General features: G+C 40.5%; 1 protein-coding gene across 4 annotated transcripts in view; it reads right to left on the minus strand.

The window, feature by feature from the left end:
• The window catches only part of TGFBR2 (transforming growth factor beta receptor 2), an 87292-nt gene extending 79448 nt beyond the window's left edge, over positions 1-7844 (minus strand). For 2 of the 4 annotated variants that reach the window (XM_032162233.2, XM_032162232.2), the window contains exon 1: positions 7468-7844. In XM_032162233.2, the coding sequence (XP_032018124.1) occupies positions 7468-7561 (94 nt within the window). In that variant the 5' untranslated portion in view covers positions 7562-7844. The remainder of the gene's footprint in view (positions 1-7467) is intronic. The other 2 variants (XM_058443171.1, XM_058443170.1) reach the window with 1 other exon arrangement.
• Positions 7845-18843: the final 10999 nt, after the last annotated feature.

Genomic DNA, 18843 nt, shown 5'->3' on the forward strand with positions numbered 1-18843 from the left:
ATAAGCCCAATTCCATTTCCCTATGTAGAAAAGTTTGCAGGATTTGGGCATGACAGGTAGTCATCCACAAAATAGCGGTGTTATCGCCCCACAGGAAATGAAGACTTGTAATGATTTATACTTTAATAAAGAGCTGCTGCAGCATATACTGAAAACAGGCACCCAACCCATATCTTCTTTCAAAGGCATTCATGTTAGTTCAACCAAATCCCTAGTTCTCTAAAATGAAGTTTTGACAATCTTATATCTTCTAAAGAACTGGGAAGCCTTTTTCCCTGTTTCCTCAAAGAGGCTTGAGAAGAACCAAGCCTCTTTTTTATTTGAACCGTGGATGGTTCAAATAAAATATTTGTAATAGGAGGAAAAAACATTCAGATAAACTTCGCCTTGCCCTGGTGGTCTCTCAATACACAGAAGAAATGCAACTAGGGCACTAGGAAATCTAAAAAAAAAAAGAAAGAAAAAAAAGTATAGAGCTAAAGTTCACTTCAGGACAACGCAAACTAAGAAAAACTACATTTCCCAAAGGAAATAGAGCACTATGTCTACAAAGTAACTCTTATCTTTTTCTTTAATGTTCAATGCTGTCTATTCCAGGGAAAAAATGATACAATTAACCAAAACTAATTTCTACCCAACATCTCTGCAAAGGAATGTTGCTGCTGCAGATTCACCCCCAACATGGGAAGGCCCAAGGCAAGTGAGCAAATAGAGGCCCATGTACCATAAGTCAAAACATTTAAAGTTACAAATCAAGTTAGCAAGCTCAATAAAATAGGTTTTATCCTTCTACCTAGACTGACAAATATATCTTTTCAATGTCTTGGAAGACCAGGTACAACTTTAGAACTCCTACAATGTTTATAGTCCTTCCTCAGAAATGGGTAGTTTAAAGAGAGACATCATCCTGAGCCCTGGTAATCAATTTGCCTTCCTCCCCCCTGCCTGCTCCATCCTACATCAAGAGGGGCCTTGTGATATGTGGACACCCAAGCTCGCTCTCTGTCTCTCTCTCTCTCTCTCTCACACACACACACACACACACACACACACACAGCTATCCCTTAAACAACCCTCATGCAGAGATTGCACAACCAGTAGCAAAGACAGCCTTCAGGAAGATGGCTTCAAGGATCCATGCAAACTGCAGATACCAGTTCAGGGCCTTCTGGGCAGTGAATGTGGGTTCCCACATAACCAAATCATGGTCTAAAAACGAAAAGAGAGTAAGACTGGAAGGCCCAAAAGTCACCTCACCCCATAGGCATGGCTCTGACCAGAGAAGAATGACAGCAGAGTACCGTCTAAGGCCCAGGACAGAGGCCAGTTGTGTTCATATACTAGGCCTATATTTTAGTTGTAGAGCTGAAAAAAATTGGAGGAAAATATTCCCTCAGAAAAGAGAGAGAAAAAAAAAGAGCTGCATGTCTTGACCTTTCCCAGATAGAATCTCCCCAGTCATAGGTACAGGCCCTGAGGCTAAATCTCATCTAATAATGATAGCTTCAAACCCATAAACAAAACACAGATGCTAGGGGACCCTTAAGAGTCTAAGCAGGAGGCCATAAGTAGACTAAATTCACTACACCCAAGAGGATAGTTGCTACCTGTTGGGTGCTAAGACCTAAAAAGCTGACTGTGGCAAGTAAAAGGCAGAAGTAATCCTGATGTAATGGGTGAGGAAGAGAATCTTAACCTCCTGTAAGTTTTCAAATTGTCCCCTTCAAAAGTCAAACTGTTCCCTTCTTCTTTTTTATGTTGGATAAAGCCGGCTCTTCTTGCCCTCATCAGCAGTTGTACACATTGATTGTACACAAATGATTGTCCTACATGCTTGAAATTTGGGGTTTACAATACATATCTTTGCAAATGGGGTATGTCCAACTGCTATAAGTGGCCAAACCACAGGTCACCCACCATGAGCCCTACCACTAAGGCACCATTGTCAAACTGTGGGCTGTAGAGTTTCCTTATACAAAGAATCTCTGCCTTATCGTGATTTTCTGTGGTACAAATGTAGTCAGGAAGGAGGCAGATAATGCAAGCAACGCAAATCAATTAAATCAGGAGCACTGAACTGACGACATTAGATGGTAAGCTTCCCCTCTCTCAAATCTGATATCCATTCACCCCTCTTCAGCCTCTCTCCCAACACACGCATACACACACAGAGACCACACAAAAGAACCTAGCAGGCCACACACACATACATGCACCCAGGCAAAACTCCAGAGAGACTCTGAGCAGGATCCATCTTTCCATCCATAAAATAAAGATAATAAAACTTATCTTGGAGATTTCTTCCTAGGATTAAATTAGATACATAATGTCAAGTGGCTGGCTCAGGGTAGGTTCTCAAATGTTAATTCTCTTTCTCTTCCTTCTCCCTGAAATGAGCCAATTTGCCTTCCAAACCCTTTTGGCATGCCAAGCAAAGAAGTATGAGTCATTATCTTGCCTCAGTCACAAGCAACAAGTACCTGTGGAGCAAAATATTACCAGGAAAGTAGAGAGTACAAAATAAGTGGTGAGCATTCTTGCTGTGAATGCGTATCTGTTCTACTGAAAATCATAACTTAAATCTGCTGAAGTTGTACATAAGGACCTGGAGCGTAGAAGCTAACAAGGTAACAGAGTTATGCTTTTATGTGGAACTTGGCCAAATAATGCCATGCCGTAGCCAGGAAGTATGTTTCCCCTGCACCCTATTTAAAACTGCTTTGGTGGTTTGCATCAGACCTAAATAATATCCACGCTACTCTAGAGTAGGCAGTGGTGGCTACAAGACCACACTTCCCTTCACCCAACGCTGCTTCACCCTTATAAACCAAAACATAAAACCCGATGAAAAAAGAAACTTAAAAACTAAATTTTGATTTTAGTACTTCATTCGTAATAAAATTCTCTTTTCGACACCTTTCTACGAAAAAAAAAAAAAAGAGGAATGAGTATCTACTGGATAATTCCTCTGGTGACTTTATTTAAAGTTTTGCAGTGGCTTTCAAGGCCCTATACTAATTCAAAATTTATGGCTACAGGAATTGCATGAAAACTTCTAGCAGCTTTCCATCATGTTTGTCAGAAGTTGAAACATCTTTTTCCATATTTCATGAGAATACAAGAACCAATTCCATACTTCAAAAACAGTCAAATTACTTATTGTGATCAGAACTAAAACTATTCTAACTGAAAGTAAAGATTTTACTATTCGGACCAAACACCTAATAAACAGTGACTGCTTAGTTAAATGCTCGACCTCAGTTGCACTAGATACAGTAGGATGAAGTGGAGGTTCAGCTCAGCACTTCCTGGGTGCTAAATGATGTGTCAGGCACTGCCAGAGACCCCGGAGATAGAAAACTGAATAAGATTGAGAGGATTGAAGGTCTAATGGGCAAGAGAGTTACGTAAAGATATAACTTCGGCTTGGTATTGTTATCAGCTAAGTGAGAAGTCTGCATCTCATAGGAGATATTTACCTCAAACTGGGGCATTCAAAGCAGGTTTCCTCAAGAAGATGACACTTGAACTATGTCTTAAAAGATGAGTGAAAATTAGCCAGGTAGCAGGAGTTCCAGACATTCGGAACAAAGGCACAGCTGCCTAAATTGCTCACATTGTGTGTATGTGTAGTGACACAAATAGACTGGGAAAATGTGGGCTGTGGTGGGATGTGAAGCAGCAGAGTCAAATGGGAACCACGTCAGAGGCCCCTGGTAAGCCCAATTAAGGAGTTAATAGTAATAACAGAAGCTCATATTTATTGAGCATTTACTATGTTGCAGGCACCATGTTAAATACTTTAAAACAATATTTTATTTAATCCTCACCATAACTCCATAATCCTCATTTTACAAATGAGACCAGGGATGACTAGTAGGTAAAGTAACTACAACAGGCTACACAGCCAGTAAATGGGAAGTGGGTTTGGAACCCAGGACGGCCTGATTCCAAAGTTTATACCCTACACTCTTCTACCACCATCCTATCCTCAAAGAGAACACTAAATGAATGCATTGGGTCCATCATGCTGGCTATGGAATGGAGAATGCAATTAAAGGCTGCCCAACTGGGGCTCCGTGACAAGGCAGGTATAGGAAAGTGAGAATAAATTGATTCAAAAATACATTCAATGGGACCTAGAAGGAAACATTCAACACGCACATCCTCCTAGTGCATACAACAACAAAAAAAATGAGGCTTTTGAAAATGAGGTGTAGAAAATAAAACACCAGTATTCCATAATGCTTTCAAATATAAAGAGTTAAAACATGTATCCTTTTCTTTACTTATAACATGCTCCCAGCTGTTACACTCAATGGCAAAGACCAGGTCTGCCTTATTCATCTGAGATGGTGCCCCAGGTCTGAGCGTCCTGCCTGGCAAGAGATACTCAAATATGGTTGAAAAGGTAGAAGAAAAGATGCCCACTTTTTGCAATGATATCGATGAGGTGCCTTATTGATCCAGAGTTAAAAACTAACCTTACTGAAAAAATTAAAAAGTCATGTTCATAACTGAGTAGAAAACATGTAGTAGTTACGTTGACTACATAGACAACAGTCATCATTAGGGAATGCTACATTGAAAAGAAGGCAATGAGTTCAAAATGTGATTAGAATTTTGTATAAATCATAACTCATTAAAAATAAGATGTTGAGTGGCCTAAAGGTGAAAATGTGTTTTTATGAGGGGGAAAAAGAAGTGCAAGTAGACCAAAGATCAGATTTGGAGCCTAATGATGTCTAGTCTCTTACCCTGACAAAATAAGCAGGTTATTAAAGTGATTTGAAGAACCTGTATCACTATGACACTTTTACAAATTCTTTGTCCTGAATAAGAATCTACTTTTAGGAACCTGAAAAGTCATATTTTTCAGACCTGAAGAGTTATTGTACACTTTACAGTTTTCCCCAAAAGAGATATTTCTTAATTTTGATCATTTAGGAAGAGTGAATCTACTAAGTCAAAAACAAAGAAAAAAAAATTTCTATTTCTTAGTGAAATTTGTTCTTATATTTAAATCCTTTGCATACTACTAAACAGAAGTACAGAAGCTACTAAACGGAAGACAGATTTTTGGGCCTTTTCAGGTGACATAAAAGGAGCTTGTTGTTTATTAAACAATCTCATTACCTCATATATTATCTTGCATTAAGATATTTTGAAAAAATGTTTTCAGTTTACCAATTATGTTAGAGAAATTCTGAAACTATTTACTTACATGAAAAACTAAAATGTAAGTAAGTAGAATTAGGTTTCTCGTCTTCAATATATCTGTCTTCAACCTTCGGCCAACTTTGAAAATTTAATTTGAATCAAATGAATACAAATTCAAAATGATTCATTAATTCAACCATTTTGAAACTTCAGTTCTATAAAAATATAAAATCTGTGGGCCTTGTAAAACTGTCTAAATACCCAAATAAAAAGCCACCATGCTTTTAAGCTAATTGTTTAAAAGTGTGTATATTGATGAAATGAAAGTGACTCATGAACTATTGGGTCTAGAATTTGCAAATCATAAATCTTATCCTTGTAAAGAGAACCTAACTAACAACATCAGGACCTGCCAATTTCCTTCTTTTATAATCTGGAACAAAGGTTTTAATGATTTTTAACATCCACAGAAAATTAAGGGTACCATTTTAAATATTTATTAGCAAAATATAACGGGTTTTAAGAGTCTGAAGGAAAATGAGAGACAATAGAACATTCTGGTACTGCGATGCAGGAAAAACGCCAAGCACGAAACACTATTTTATTAAAACCGTAGGACTCAAATGTGTGTTAAGACTTTTTGCTTGCAATAGTGCCTCTTCCTAATTTGATTAAAAACTTCCATCTCCATGCCACCTTCAATGTATGCCATAATTTTTAAAAAGTTCCCAATCTACTTCAAATACTCTAAAATTTACAACTGACCGTGATGCGCATTTTTTCTAGACAAACCTAAAGGTAAATCTGCCCATGCCCCTGGATAAATAAAATGAGTGCCTCCGGGTGATGTGGACTGTCAACTCCTCTACATTTCATCCAAAGTCTACATGGGTCGTCTCCAAGTCACCAGAAGAGCTAGGGGAAAGGAGGGGTGGGGCACAACACGTTAAGATGTTAAACATGAAGATGATGTGTAAAATTACCCAGCTTCAACCTCGCCATTTTATAGATGAGGAAACTAAGGCCCAGAAAAAGCTCTATGGCTTGCCCAAATACTCGGTTACCCAGACCACAGCTGCAGATAATGTTATTTGGATCATAGCTGCAAAAAGTCTAACTTTTGGCCGGGCGCGGTGGCTCACGTCTGTAATCCCAGCACTTTGGGAGGCCAAGGTGGGCGGATCACGAGGGCCAATATGGTGAAACCCCATCTCTACTAAAAATACAAAAATTAGCTGCGCGTGGTGGCACGCCCCTGTAATCCCAGCTACTCGGGAGGCTAAGGCAGGAGAATCGCTTGAACCCGGAGGCAAAGGTGCTGTGAGCCGAGATCGCGCCACTGCACTCAAGCCTGGTGACCGAGCGAGACTCCGTCTCAAAAAAAAAAAAAAATCTAACTTTTGAAGTTTCAATGGTTTTACACTTTCCATAACAAATAGTTAAGAACCCCCATTCCTGCATGCATATATATATATATATATATATTTTTTTTTTTTTTTTTTTTCCTTAAAAACCTTCAGAGACAGCTATCAGGTGGGTAGCCTAGTTAGGATTTTAACCCTTCGGTTTCCAACAAACGATAATTGCATAGAACCATCAACTCCCTGAAGACAAGACTGTCTTGTTCCAGGCAAAATCTACAGCCTCTAGCACCTAGTAGGCATTCAGTGAGGGATTCTCGGTTTCACCTGAGCATCTCCACTCCCTACCCATCCATGCCAAGGCGTCAGTGGAGCCAGCTAACTTTCTTTTGGAAATCGATTATTTTCTTGAAACTTGTATCCCAAAACTCCGGGCCAAGAAGCCGGCCTGAGGGAAAGGTGGCCGTGTCCAGGAGCTAAGGACTGAGGAACTGGCCTTTTGAACGGGTGGTTCAGAAAGAGCTGGGTGGGCACGCGGCATCGCCACGGGCAGAGTGGCCCAGGTGCGCTGGCTGCTTTGGCAGCTCAGGCTGCCGCTCCGGGCCGCTGCTCCCCGGCCGCCTTCAGATAACCAACTTCTCAAACTTCCCTTTCCGGGGGTGGGGGCTCGCCTCGAACGCGGCCAACACAACGCCTTTCCTGCTCGCACAAAGGGGACCAAACCTGCCCCGCGCCCCTTGCAACTGAACTTTCCTTCTCTTTTTCAAGAAAAACTCACACATCCCTGCAGCTATGGGAGTCGGGCTGCGTGAGTGCCGCGGGGGAAACTTTCCTCGTTTCCGCCCGGGCGCCAGGTTGCCGGGCCCGACTGTCAAGCGCTGCGGAGAGGCGGGGACCCCAGGAAGACTCCCGGCGCCCCGCCGAGCCCGGGCTGGGGACCACTCACCCGACTTCTGAACGTGCGGTGGGATCGTGCTGGCGATACGCGTCCACAGGACGATGTGCAGCGGCCACAGGCCCCTGAGCAGCCCCCGACCCATGGCAGACCCCGCTGCTCGTCATAGACCGAGCCCCGAGCGCAGCGGACGGCGCCTTCCCGGACCCCTGGCTGCGCCTCCGCGCCGCGCCCTCTCTGGACCCCGCGCCGGGCCGGCCGCGCAGATGTGCGGGCCAGATGTGGCTCCCGCTCACCAGCCAGGAGGGGGCCTGGAGGCCGGCGAGGCGCGGGGAGGCCCCCGGCGGCCGAGGGAAGCTGCACAGGAGTCCGGCTCCTGTCCCGAGCGGGTGCACGCGCGGGGGTGTCGTCGCTCCGTGCGCGCGAGTGACTCACTCAACTTCAACTCAGCGCTGCGGGGGAAACAGGAAACTCCTCGCCAACAGCTGGGCAGGACCTCTCTCCGCCGGAGAGCCTTCTCCCTCTCCTCGACGTCCAGCCCCTAGCTCTCTCGTAGCTGCCAATCATGTTTCCTAGACCAGCCCCTCCGAGCGCTTTGGCCGACTTTCAGCTGCCCCTCACCGCCCTCCCACACCACTCGGGAGTTCCTCGCTCCAAGTATTTACTCAAGAATGACTAAGTGCACGCAGTTCACAAAGTAACAACAGAAAACGTCCACGTTTTCCCTGGTAGATCAGAACATCTGCCGCCTCCCCTCAGCTTTCTTCAGATTGCTCCTAGGTGCTTTAGAGATGCGTTTTCAAATTACAAGTTGAGATCCAGGAGTGAATACTCAAATCTATTGAGTTGCGAGCACATTTCTTTCCCAAATAAAATAGTAACGGTAAATTTTACTTCATTAAATTTGTGCTTCGGTTGTGTCTATATACATGTATGTATGTGCATACACTGTGAAGTTGTACAATGTTTTTCTTTAGGTCGAAGTCTAGAGGTTTTTCTCAAGTTTTAATGTACATATTGATCACCTGGGAATCTTATTAAAAAATGCAGATTCTAATTCAGTAGGTCTAGGAGGCAGGCAGAGATTCTGCATTTCTAATGAGCACCTGGATAGAGCCTCCCATTTTGCACCGCCTCTTTCCGGGACTGAGTCAGTGAGTAATTGTAAATGATCACCTATCACGAAGTGATAATGGTGGGAAATGTAATTTTCAGAATGTATAGAGTATAGCAGAAACTGTAAAATTAAAAGTGGCTTGGGAGTCACCTGAATGCTTTGCTTTTATTCCCTTAATGCAGGTGAAGAAAGAGAATACTTAGCCTCTCATGTGCAAACGGGGTAACATGGGAGCAGAACAGTATAAACTTTCAAATTTCCTTTCTTGCAAAGGCAACCAGATTTGCCCAAGACATTCCTGGTGTACATGTTTTGTAGTTTAAATATTAATAGAACCCCCTTTCTCTTTCAGATATATCCTGATTGGATAATAAACTATGTGGTCAACCTACTTCCCACTCTCAAAGATATGATTCTGTACAGCCCTCTGGTCAGTAGATCTTCCAGCAATTCATTTAACGAATTCCTTTACCTGAGAGGAAGATTGCAGAGGCAAGGGTTTGTGCCAGGGTCTCCAGGGAATAAAGGTAAATAGCCCTCCCCCAAACCCAACTCCCAAATCTTTCCTGTCATTCTAAGAGTTCATTTGCTTCATCCTGGAATTTTAACTCATTCTCCACCTAGCACCCAAGCTGCCTCTGGATGTTTTGCCACTTCCCAGCACTCATGTTTAAGATGCAGAAAATGCAGTGAAATCAGGAGGGCTAGGCATCATCTTTCCCAACAATTAATTGCCTTGCCAAAGCTGGGGTGACTTTGTCAATGGAGGAAGATTGAGTTCCAAATCTTCTCCCTATTCCCTCTTCTGCCACCAGCCCATGCCACTGCCATAGTTTGCGTAGGAGTCTCCCACCAGTCACCCTCAGCCACGGCCATTCTGGGCTCTTTCATTCAGTTTCTCAAACGAGAGCTGAATTCAGCTTTTCAAAATACAAAACTCGTTATACCAACCCTCTGATTAAAATCATTTAATGGCTTCCCACTGCTCTTGAGATAAAGAGAAGATAAAAAACCAGATCCTTGAACGGGTCTTCAAGCCTCCACCTCTCCCGTAAACTTTCATTTGGCTTCTCCTTGCTTGCTGAAAGCCTTCTCCAAATTTCGTGAATGTGCCTCTGTAATCCTCCTACCCTTTATGCATAGAGCCTTCCCCAGTATGGACTTCCTTCCTCTGACCTTTTTTTCTTCACCCAGCCAACTCCTGGTCTTCATGGATTGAATCATAACTTCTTTGATGGGCAAGCTTTCCCTCACCTCCAGGAGTAGATCTTGTATTATAGGTTCTCTTGGCACCATATGCTTTTCTTTTAACAGCTGTAACTTCATAATTATTTGTGTCATTCTTTAATTTATATTTCTATCCTCCATTCAACTACAAATTTCTTGAGGGCAGGTATTATATATCTTTCCCTCCACTTACTATTGTGTCCCTAAGCATCAAACACATAATCGATGTTTAATAAATATTTGTTGGATGAATGAATGAATCAGGCAATAAAGATTTAGAAGAAAATTGTACTTGATTGTTCTAGTTGCTTCATAACTCTGGAGAAAACATTGTTACTGAATATTTGAGATATAAACAGACTACATTTTAGCCGAGAATGATGTCACCACTACTTCCTTTTCTTAAGAATGGAGAAGTATGTGGGTTTCTTTCTTCTTCTTTTTTTTTTTTCCTACATTTGCCCAAGTTCCTCCAGACAGCATACATGTACTTTCTTTCTCCTGAAAACACAATGTGGCAAATAAATGTCCAATAGATTCCAAAGGCTTTGTTTTCCTTAATTATCACAAAGACAGATGTTTTACATTGTTGGAGGCTAGATATTTGAATCTATAGTGGAATGTTTAACTGGTGGTCTTTGTCATCATACATCATTAATGTTGATTTTAATTTTGTTTGCCCTTAACATTTCTGATTTAATCTCCAGTCTCCTGTGAAATTGAGAAGAATCAGAATTCAGCATTGCCAAGTGCAAGCAAGCCTTTTGAAAATCATCATAATAAAAATAATAGAGACGTAAACTCATGCATATTGCAATTTGATCATTTTAAAAATTCATCAGGCTGAGTGCAGTGGTCCACGCCTGTAATCCCAGCACTTTGGGAGGCCTAGACGGGAGGATTACTTGAGCCCAGGAGTTTGAGACGAGCCTAAGCAACATAGTGAGACTTCATCTTTACTAAAAAAAAAAAAAAAGCCAGGCATGTTGGCATGTATCTGTAGTGCCAACTACTCAGGAGGCTGAGGTGGGAGGATCACTTGAGCCCAGGAGACCAAGGCTGCAGTGAGCCATGATTGTGCCACTGCACTTCAGCCTAGAAGACAGAATGAGACCCTATCTCAAAAACAAAAAATAAATAAAAGAAAAAGAGAAAAAAAATTGTCATGATGCCCTTCCTTTTGAAATTCTTATTGAAAGGGAGGTCTGATACCCTTAATCAAGACATCATTTTCACACATAGTTGTATATTTGGCTTAGTATAATATTTTGTGTATTCACATAAGCAGTTAATATATACATGTAAAAAACTGGGCCATTTGCAACTGGGAACAAAAAAAATAATAGCCCTACTCAGGGTTTAAAAAACAAGGAAGGTAATTTTTAAGCCCTTAATGGGTTGAAAAACAATAAATATCAACTTGAACAGAAATTTTAAAAGTTGACAGTCTATTTTACCAGTTTTTTAAACTCTGCACGCGCACACACACACACGCACACAATTGAACTGAATCAAATTGTGATTTTTTTAAACCTTGCATTTCTCAGTTGTGATGAGAGAAGAACTTCCTACTTCCCTGAACTTTGTGACATGCAGCTGTTGAGGTTACTGTCAGCTAGAGCAGTTAACAGGGAGATTCCTCTCCTTATAAATTAACCAGTCACATTCTCAGCATTTATCTCTTGACCAATTTTCCTTTTATTGTGAAGCAAACCAATAAGCACTGAGACTGTAGTTAATTTGTGAGGGTCATCCATCCTTTGTGGGTCATCCATGATGCTACCTCCTGCAGGGAATATTTTGTGATGCTTCACCTCCTGTGATCACTCCTCTCCCAGGGATAACCCAGGGAACATTTCGTTTATTTAGCCTTTTTTTTAAAAAAAAGTTTGCCCCATTCTGACATGGAGTACATTATTGTTATTTATTTGCTTTTTAGAATTCTACCCTAATGATTGTAAAGTCCTTGAAAGCACAAAATATTCCTTTTTCCTTGTAGAACCACACTCTGTGCTCTACAGATAATCAGTATTCAGTGTGTGTTTCTTGTCTTCAATTGAGAGAAAAATGAGAATATCAGTTTTCCTAATCCATTCTCTTGTTTGTAGTTCTTCACAGATATTAATGGAACCTGCAATTATGCCACATGTTTACAGAAAGCATCAATAGTATGTTTTGAAAAAAATAACTTTTTGAAAATTACAAGGGTAATATATGTTAATTATAGGTAGGAAATACAGATTCTTTTTTTAAAGGCAGACGTTAAAAGGATTCTTAACCCTATTATCCAAAGATAATCCTTGTTAAATTTTGGAGCATGTCCTTGCAGTACTATTCTAATCTTCCCTTTACAAATGAAGAATTTGAGGATTAGAGAGATTAACTATTTGGCAAAGGTCACATAGCTAGTAAAAGACAGAGCCCAGATTTGAACTTAGTCCTGTCTAGTTCCAGACTTGTTCTACACTCTAGAACAAATTGATCAGGTGGTTGATCTTTGCCACCTGACCAGTGAAGGATTTCAGGAAATGCCACTCCAAAATACGCTGCTTTGGTATACTGATTATTTTCAGTTGAAGGCACTTAAAGACCAGCAAATGCAGGGAGGAAGAGAGACATGTGGAACAGATGTGGACCAACCTCCTGATTGAATCTAAGCCAGACCTCCATAAGCCAATCTCAAGCCTACCTCTAGCCAATCCATAGGAGTCTGAGTAAGAATAAGTAAGTGCTGTTTAAGGAAAAATTCGGGTTGGTTTGTTATCCAGAATTTTTGAGGCAATAGCTAAGAGATATAAGGGATGTGAAGGGTGAGGAATCACGGAAAAGCAAGGTTAAATAATTTGCAGGTGGTAAAACTACAAAGGGGTTCTTATAGCAAAAACTATCATGAGGTTTATTATGGGGGCTGAAGATGAGGAAGGCAGTAGGTCTCCCATTTAGACTTTTAGGGTCATCTACAAATTAAGTTGTACATACAGTTAAAGAATATGGGCCGGGCACGCTGGCTCACGCCTGTAATTCCAGCACTTTGGGAGGCCGAGGCAGGCAGATCATCAGGTCAGGATTTCCACACCAGCCTGACCAACATTGTGAAACCCTGTCTCTACTAAAAATACGAAAATTAGCTGAGCATGGTGGCGCACACCTGTAATCCCAGCTACTCGGGAGGCTAAGGCAGGAGAATCGCTTGAACGGGGGAGGTGGAGCTTGCAGTGAGCCGAGATCACGCCATTGTGCTCTAGCCTGGGCAATGGAGCGAGACTCCGCCTCAAAAAAAAAAAAAAAAAAATGACCAACACCGTTCCTTGTTTACTTAAAATCCACTCTCTCTCCCATCTTGCCATTAGTTCACTAACTTTGTTTAGGATTTGGATGCAGCTCCTCTTAAGGAAAAGGCCCATCCTTGTCTAAGGGTGGGTATGTGATCCAGGTCCGGTCAAATCTCTACAAGAAGAAATCTGATGGGGGCTTGTGGGAAATTTTTTTTCTACCTGATAAGAGAGAAGTGCCTAAGGAAAAGGACTCACCTGTTTCCTAGCTTTGAATATAATTGGAAGAGGACAAAACAGTTGGAAATACTCCAACCACCTTTCAACAGTGAGAGGAAGGCCAAAAGTATCAGAGTAGAACCACTGAATCATTATCAGCAACTACCTCAATGTAGACATTATTTGAGTATGGTGGATAGTCTGTAAAGATGGCCACCATTGCCTCCTTTTTTCACTGTACTCACACATTATTCTGCACAATAACAGGTGGGATGGAGTCTATTTTCCCTTTCCTTGAATCTGCACTAGCTTTGTAACTTCCTTTCACCAGAATATAGTGGGAGTGACATTGACCATTAGTGCCAATTCTGGGACTGGCCTCAAAAAGAGACTTCCTCTCTCTCAGAAACCAGTTTTGCCAGATGCAGTGGAGTGCACCTATAGTCCCAGCTATTAGGGAGACTAGGGAGTCCCAGCTATTAGGGAGCTATTAAGCAGGAAGATTGCTTGAGCCCAGAAATTTGAGTCCAGTCTCAGCAACATAGCGAGAACCTGTCTCAAAAAAAAAAAAAAAAAAAGAATCAGGGCTGGGTGCAGTGGCTCACACCTGTAATCCCAACACTTTGGGAGGCCAAGCAGGCTTATCACAAGGTCAGGAAATCAAGACCATCCTGGCTAACACAGTGAAACCCCGTCTCTACTAAAAAATACAAAAAATTAGCTGGGCATGGTAGCACACGTCTGTAGTCCCAGCTACTCAGGAGGCTGAGGCAGGAGAATCGTTTGAACCCAGGAGGCAGAGGTTTCAGTGAGCCAAGATTGTACCACTGCACTCCAGCCTGGACAAGAGTGAGACTCCGTCAAAAAAAAAAAAAGAAAAAAATAGAATCAGTTACCACATAAGAAGTTTGAATACCTGGAGTCCATCGTGCCTCATGGAAGCCCAAGCTAGCCATTTGAGAGGCCGCATGGAGAAAGAAATGCCCAGCCAGCTACCCTATATTCTAGCCCTCCTACCTGAGGCACCAGAAATGTGAGTGAAAAAGCCATCTTGGATTTTCTAGCCCCAGCAAATACCAGGAGGAGTAGAGCCAGCAAGATGATCCCCATTTTGCAGAACTATGAGAAATAATTAATTGATATTGCATAAACTATTAGTTCCAGCCCAAATCATTTCTAATACAGAGAAATCCACTGATTAAATTGAAAAAGGAAGACATTTCAGTTACCATAAGCTGTTAACCTGTGTACCAAATACATAGTCACATCAACTATGAATTGAGAATTGCGTGGTTTCTTTAGTTATCTTTGAATTGTGCAATTATACACATTTCTATATTGTATATGTTTAAAGTGATTCCATGTTACAAACCCATAAATGTAAAACATATTGTGATTTTTATTTTGGCATTTATTTTTACACACTAATAAGGAATCTCAATACCCAATAGTGGCCCAGCATAACTTGAGCTTGAGAGGCCCTGTGTTTCGTTTCAGAATGAAGATAATAAAAAGGCATTGAAGGAGATTTTGGTCATGGGAGGGAGATGATAATGGATAATCAGATAAGATTTTTCAGTCAGTGATTAGAAAGTCTGGATAATGCATCCAAGGACATAAGACTGTCAGGAAATCAAGTAGGAAATAACCAAAGTCTAAACCAAAGTCATGACTGTGAGAATAGGGGGAAGTCAACACATTAAAAAGATAATACAGAGTTCAGTCTGGTAGGAATTGGTATCTGAGTTGACATAGAGTGACACAAAGAGATATTCTAGCAGGAGACAGCTCTCAAAGCAACCTACACTTAACATAATAATTCTAGACAACGTGTATTGTCTGGCACATTTATCTCTACATGTCATACAACATTCAGAGTGTTTGTATGAATAAATGACGTTAGTCCTTGCAACAATCCTATGAGGTAGATATCATCATACATAGTCATTTTATAGGTGGGGAAACTGAACCATAGAGAGGTTAAGAGGTGGCAGAGTCAGAATTCTGGCTCAATACAACTGGCTGAAGAGCCCAGGCTCTAAGCCACTCTGTCATCTGCTACCATGACACCAGTCACCTCTCAGTCTCTCCAACTAGGCTGTGATTTACTGAGGCAGGGACTGTGTCTTTAGCATTTTTAGCTTCTTGTGCCTGATCCATATTTTTTGCTCAATGAATACTAGTGAATAAGAGGATGGTTCAATGAATAAACTCTATAATTTGTAATATTTAAAAATTGGGACTTAGAAAGTTGTGAATTTAGGAAATAAAATCTGCATTGCCCACAATGCCTGACCACAAAATGAGGTTCATAATGCTCATCACAGAATTTAAACACCTGCACAGAACTTCCTCTTAAAATGATGAAAAATGCTTTGTAAAAGTGAAAATGGTACAAACAAATGAAGACAGATTTCATTTCCAGAGAGAGACTTTATATCCTTTTTAGTTACATTAATAAATTTCATCCTGGTAAAACATTCATCTCAAATTCTTAATTTTTTAAGAAGGAAAATTACAATAAACAGTTTTAAATCTTTTTGTCAAACTCAGTATGTGCTTCCTTAAAAATAATGACACTCCTATTTGGACATTATATTCCAAGTGCCACAATGACTTGGTTTAATAGTTGTTAAACAAACTATACACAAACCTTGGAAGCTAGACACTTCATCAAACATAATTAATTTCTTTAATTACAACAAATTGTTTTAATTATTCATTTCTCAAAAGTACAAAGCCACTTACCAATACAGGTTAATTGACTTAAAAATCTTTACCTTAAGGTGGATTTATTTAGTTGCTATTAGAAAAAAGATAATAGCAATTTTAAGAGTTATGTTTAATGGGCATGTACTTCAAATTAATGGTATTACACATCTTAAAACATATACAATGTATATGCATTAATTATATTCAATAAATACTTGATATTTACTGGAAAAAGTTGTACTTTAATCAAAAATAAATATTTCAAGCATATTGTAGCATTTGGAAAGGTCTTCTCAAAAGGCTGTACCCCTGGAAAGCTTCTGGAATTGCTTCAGCCAATCCTCTTCTTCTTTCAACTCCAGAAGCTTTGTTAATCCGCATAATGGAGGTGAGAAATACATTTTCATTTTGGCCATTATTTGTGCTTAAAATATAAAGACTGGCTTACAGGATTGTACAGGTATGCCTCCTGTGACATGAATAGGGCAAAAATCTTACATCCTTTCCAGTAGAGCCGTAGCCCTAAGTATCCAGTCCTGTCTTAAGCCATTTTTGTAATATTCTGACATTTGATGTCAGACTAACTGTATCCTACTGCTCAAAAATTTTCACATTTTTCTAAAGTGGTGATTTCCTGCAAAATACTGTCACAGCATGCTGAAGGATCAAGAGCAAAGTCTTCACTTAGTTTACAGAACAGGTCCATGCAGGTTTGCTAATAAAAAGTTTGTAAATGTTGAAGAATTCAATCTGAGATTTATTTTTATTGTTAAGTGTTACCTGGGTAGCAAGGATGTGGGGAGACCTTGAGATCTTATCCATTTCTAACTCCTCCCATCTACCAAACCTAACTAAATATTTGTCAATGACAAATTGACTTTGGTCAATTCACAACAGCTCTCTAAATGCAGAAACTTTAGATTAACGGCTAAGAAAGATTGCAAAGAATACTTGGTAACAAAACACTTACGCTTTAGTGTATCAGAGGTTAGGAATGCACAGTGTGATATGTGCTCTTGCATAATCATTTGCGCAAGTCTCCAGAGGATATTAATTATTAACCCACAGAATCATTTGAACACTCTGTGCCACTTTTGCCTTCAGGCATTTCAAAGGGTTGCCTCCTTCCTGAACCTGACAATAGACTCATTGGTTATTGTTTAGAATTGCCATGGTAAATGCTTATCTCCAAGTTATAAAAAACTGAACCGTCTGTTTCTCACTTAGTCATTCCCCACCTAAAGGCTCTCAGAATGCTTCCAGTTCTTTAGAATTCCAGAAAAAAATAGTTCAGAGAGGTTGCCTTTGATATTTATCATTACCATTTTGCCTCCACGTGTAAAACAAACCCCTAAAAGACAGTTAAAACATTGAACTGTTTTTGTAACACTTAGTGTTTTATTTGACTAATTTTATAGATACCTTTTATTATGCTCTACTTTCTTTCTCCTCAACCATCTGCTCTAATGAAACATATTTTTTCTCTATGGGGAGTACCCATGTTTCCTAGGGCATTTTTCTCTAAGTAGAGAAAACTAGATCATAGTTTTACCGTAGAATTGTTATACGTTTTCATATCAATCCTTTACATAAATATCTTACAAAAGGTAACAATTATGTACATAAAATTCTACTCCTGGATGAAGTATACAATCTCTAGCTAGACCTAGAAAATAATATTGGTGTAGTGTTTTCCACTTCACAGAGTCTCTGCATATACGATCTTCTTCACTACACGTAAAAACTATATGATGTGAAATTATTAATATATAATTATCGTTTATGTTATTATCAACATTTTACAGATGAAGACGTTAATATTCAGAGACATTAGTGACTTATCCAAGGCCACCTAGCTGGTAAATGCTAAAATACAAATTGATTATCTGACTGCTCTTTCCTGTAGCCCTCATAGCCGTCTTAACCTTTCTTTCCTGTTGTCGTATATGTCAAACTTTATGCTAGTCTTTTACCTCTGTCCCCAGCTCAGGGTACACTGGTGTGCTTCAGTCCATTTGCAAGGTCCAAGCAATATCATTTGCTTCCTATCCAGAAAGGGTCCAGAAGGGCATTGCTATAGCACCTCCAGCAAGGTGATCATCAGTTAACAGATGATAATCTACACATACAGAGGAGCCCGCTGGAGCTGCCTGCACAGGTGAGTCATCCCTACGGTGAGTGGGGATGAGGACGGGCATCTTCTAGTAAAACCACTGCTCTTGGCACTCCATGATGCCCCTATGGTTATCCTCTACTCATTCAAGTCCTCAGAGCCTCTTCATTCTGAGAGCCACACTTGAACCAGCAAAGTCCCTTTCAGAATGTGATTCTCTGCTCTGTTCTTATAAATGTGGCTTCTCTCTTCCCTACATATAAGCCTACAACATGCTTTTTTCCAAAACAGGAGATCCTGACCTAGAATTCATGGAATTAACTCAAATGAAGTGCAAACTGTTGTATGTATCTACATAAGTATGTTTTTCCTTTCCTTTTCTTTTCTCTCTTTCTTTTTTTTTTTTTAGACAGAGTCTCACCCTGTTGCCTAGGCTGGGGTGCAGTAGTACAATCTCAGCTCACTGCAATCTCTGCCTCCTGGGTTCAAGCAATTCTCCTGCCTCAGCCTCCCGAGTAGCTGGGATTACAGGCACCCACCACCACACCTGACTAATTTTTATATTTTTAGTAGAGAAGGGGTTTCAACATGTTGGCCAGGCTGGTCTTGAACTCTTGACCTCAGGTGTTCCACCCTCCTCGGCCTCCCAAAGTGCTGGGATTACAGGCGTGAGCCACTATGCCCAGCCATAAGTGTGTTTTTCAAAAGAGAAGATTTTAGCTTTTATCATATTCTCAAAGGGGCCTGTGGAAAAAAAATTACTAATA

This window comes from Hylobates moloch, unplaced genomic scaffold, assembly GCF_009828535.3.
Source record: "Hylobates moloch isolate HMO894 unplaced genomic scaffold, HMol_V3 SCAFFOLD_8, whole genome shotgun sequence".
Classification (NCBI taxonomy): domain Eukaryota; kingdom Metazoa; phylum Chordata; class Mammalia; order Primates; family Hylobatidae; genus Hylobates; species Hylobates moloch.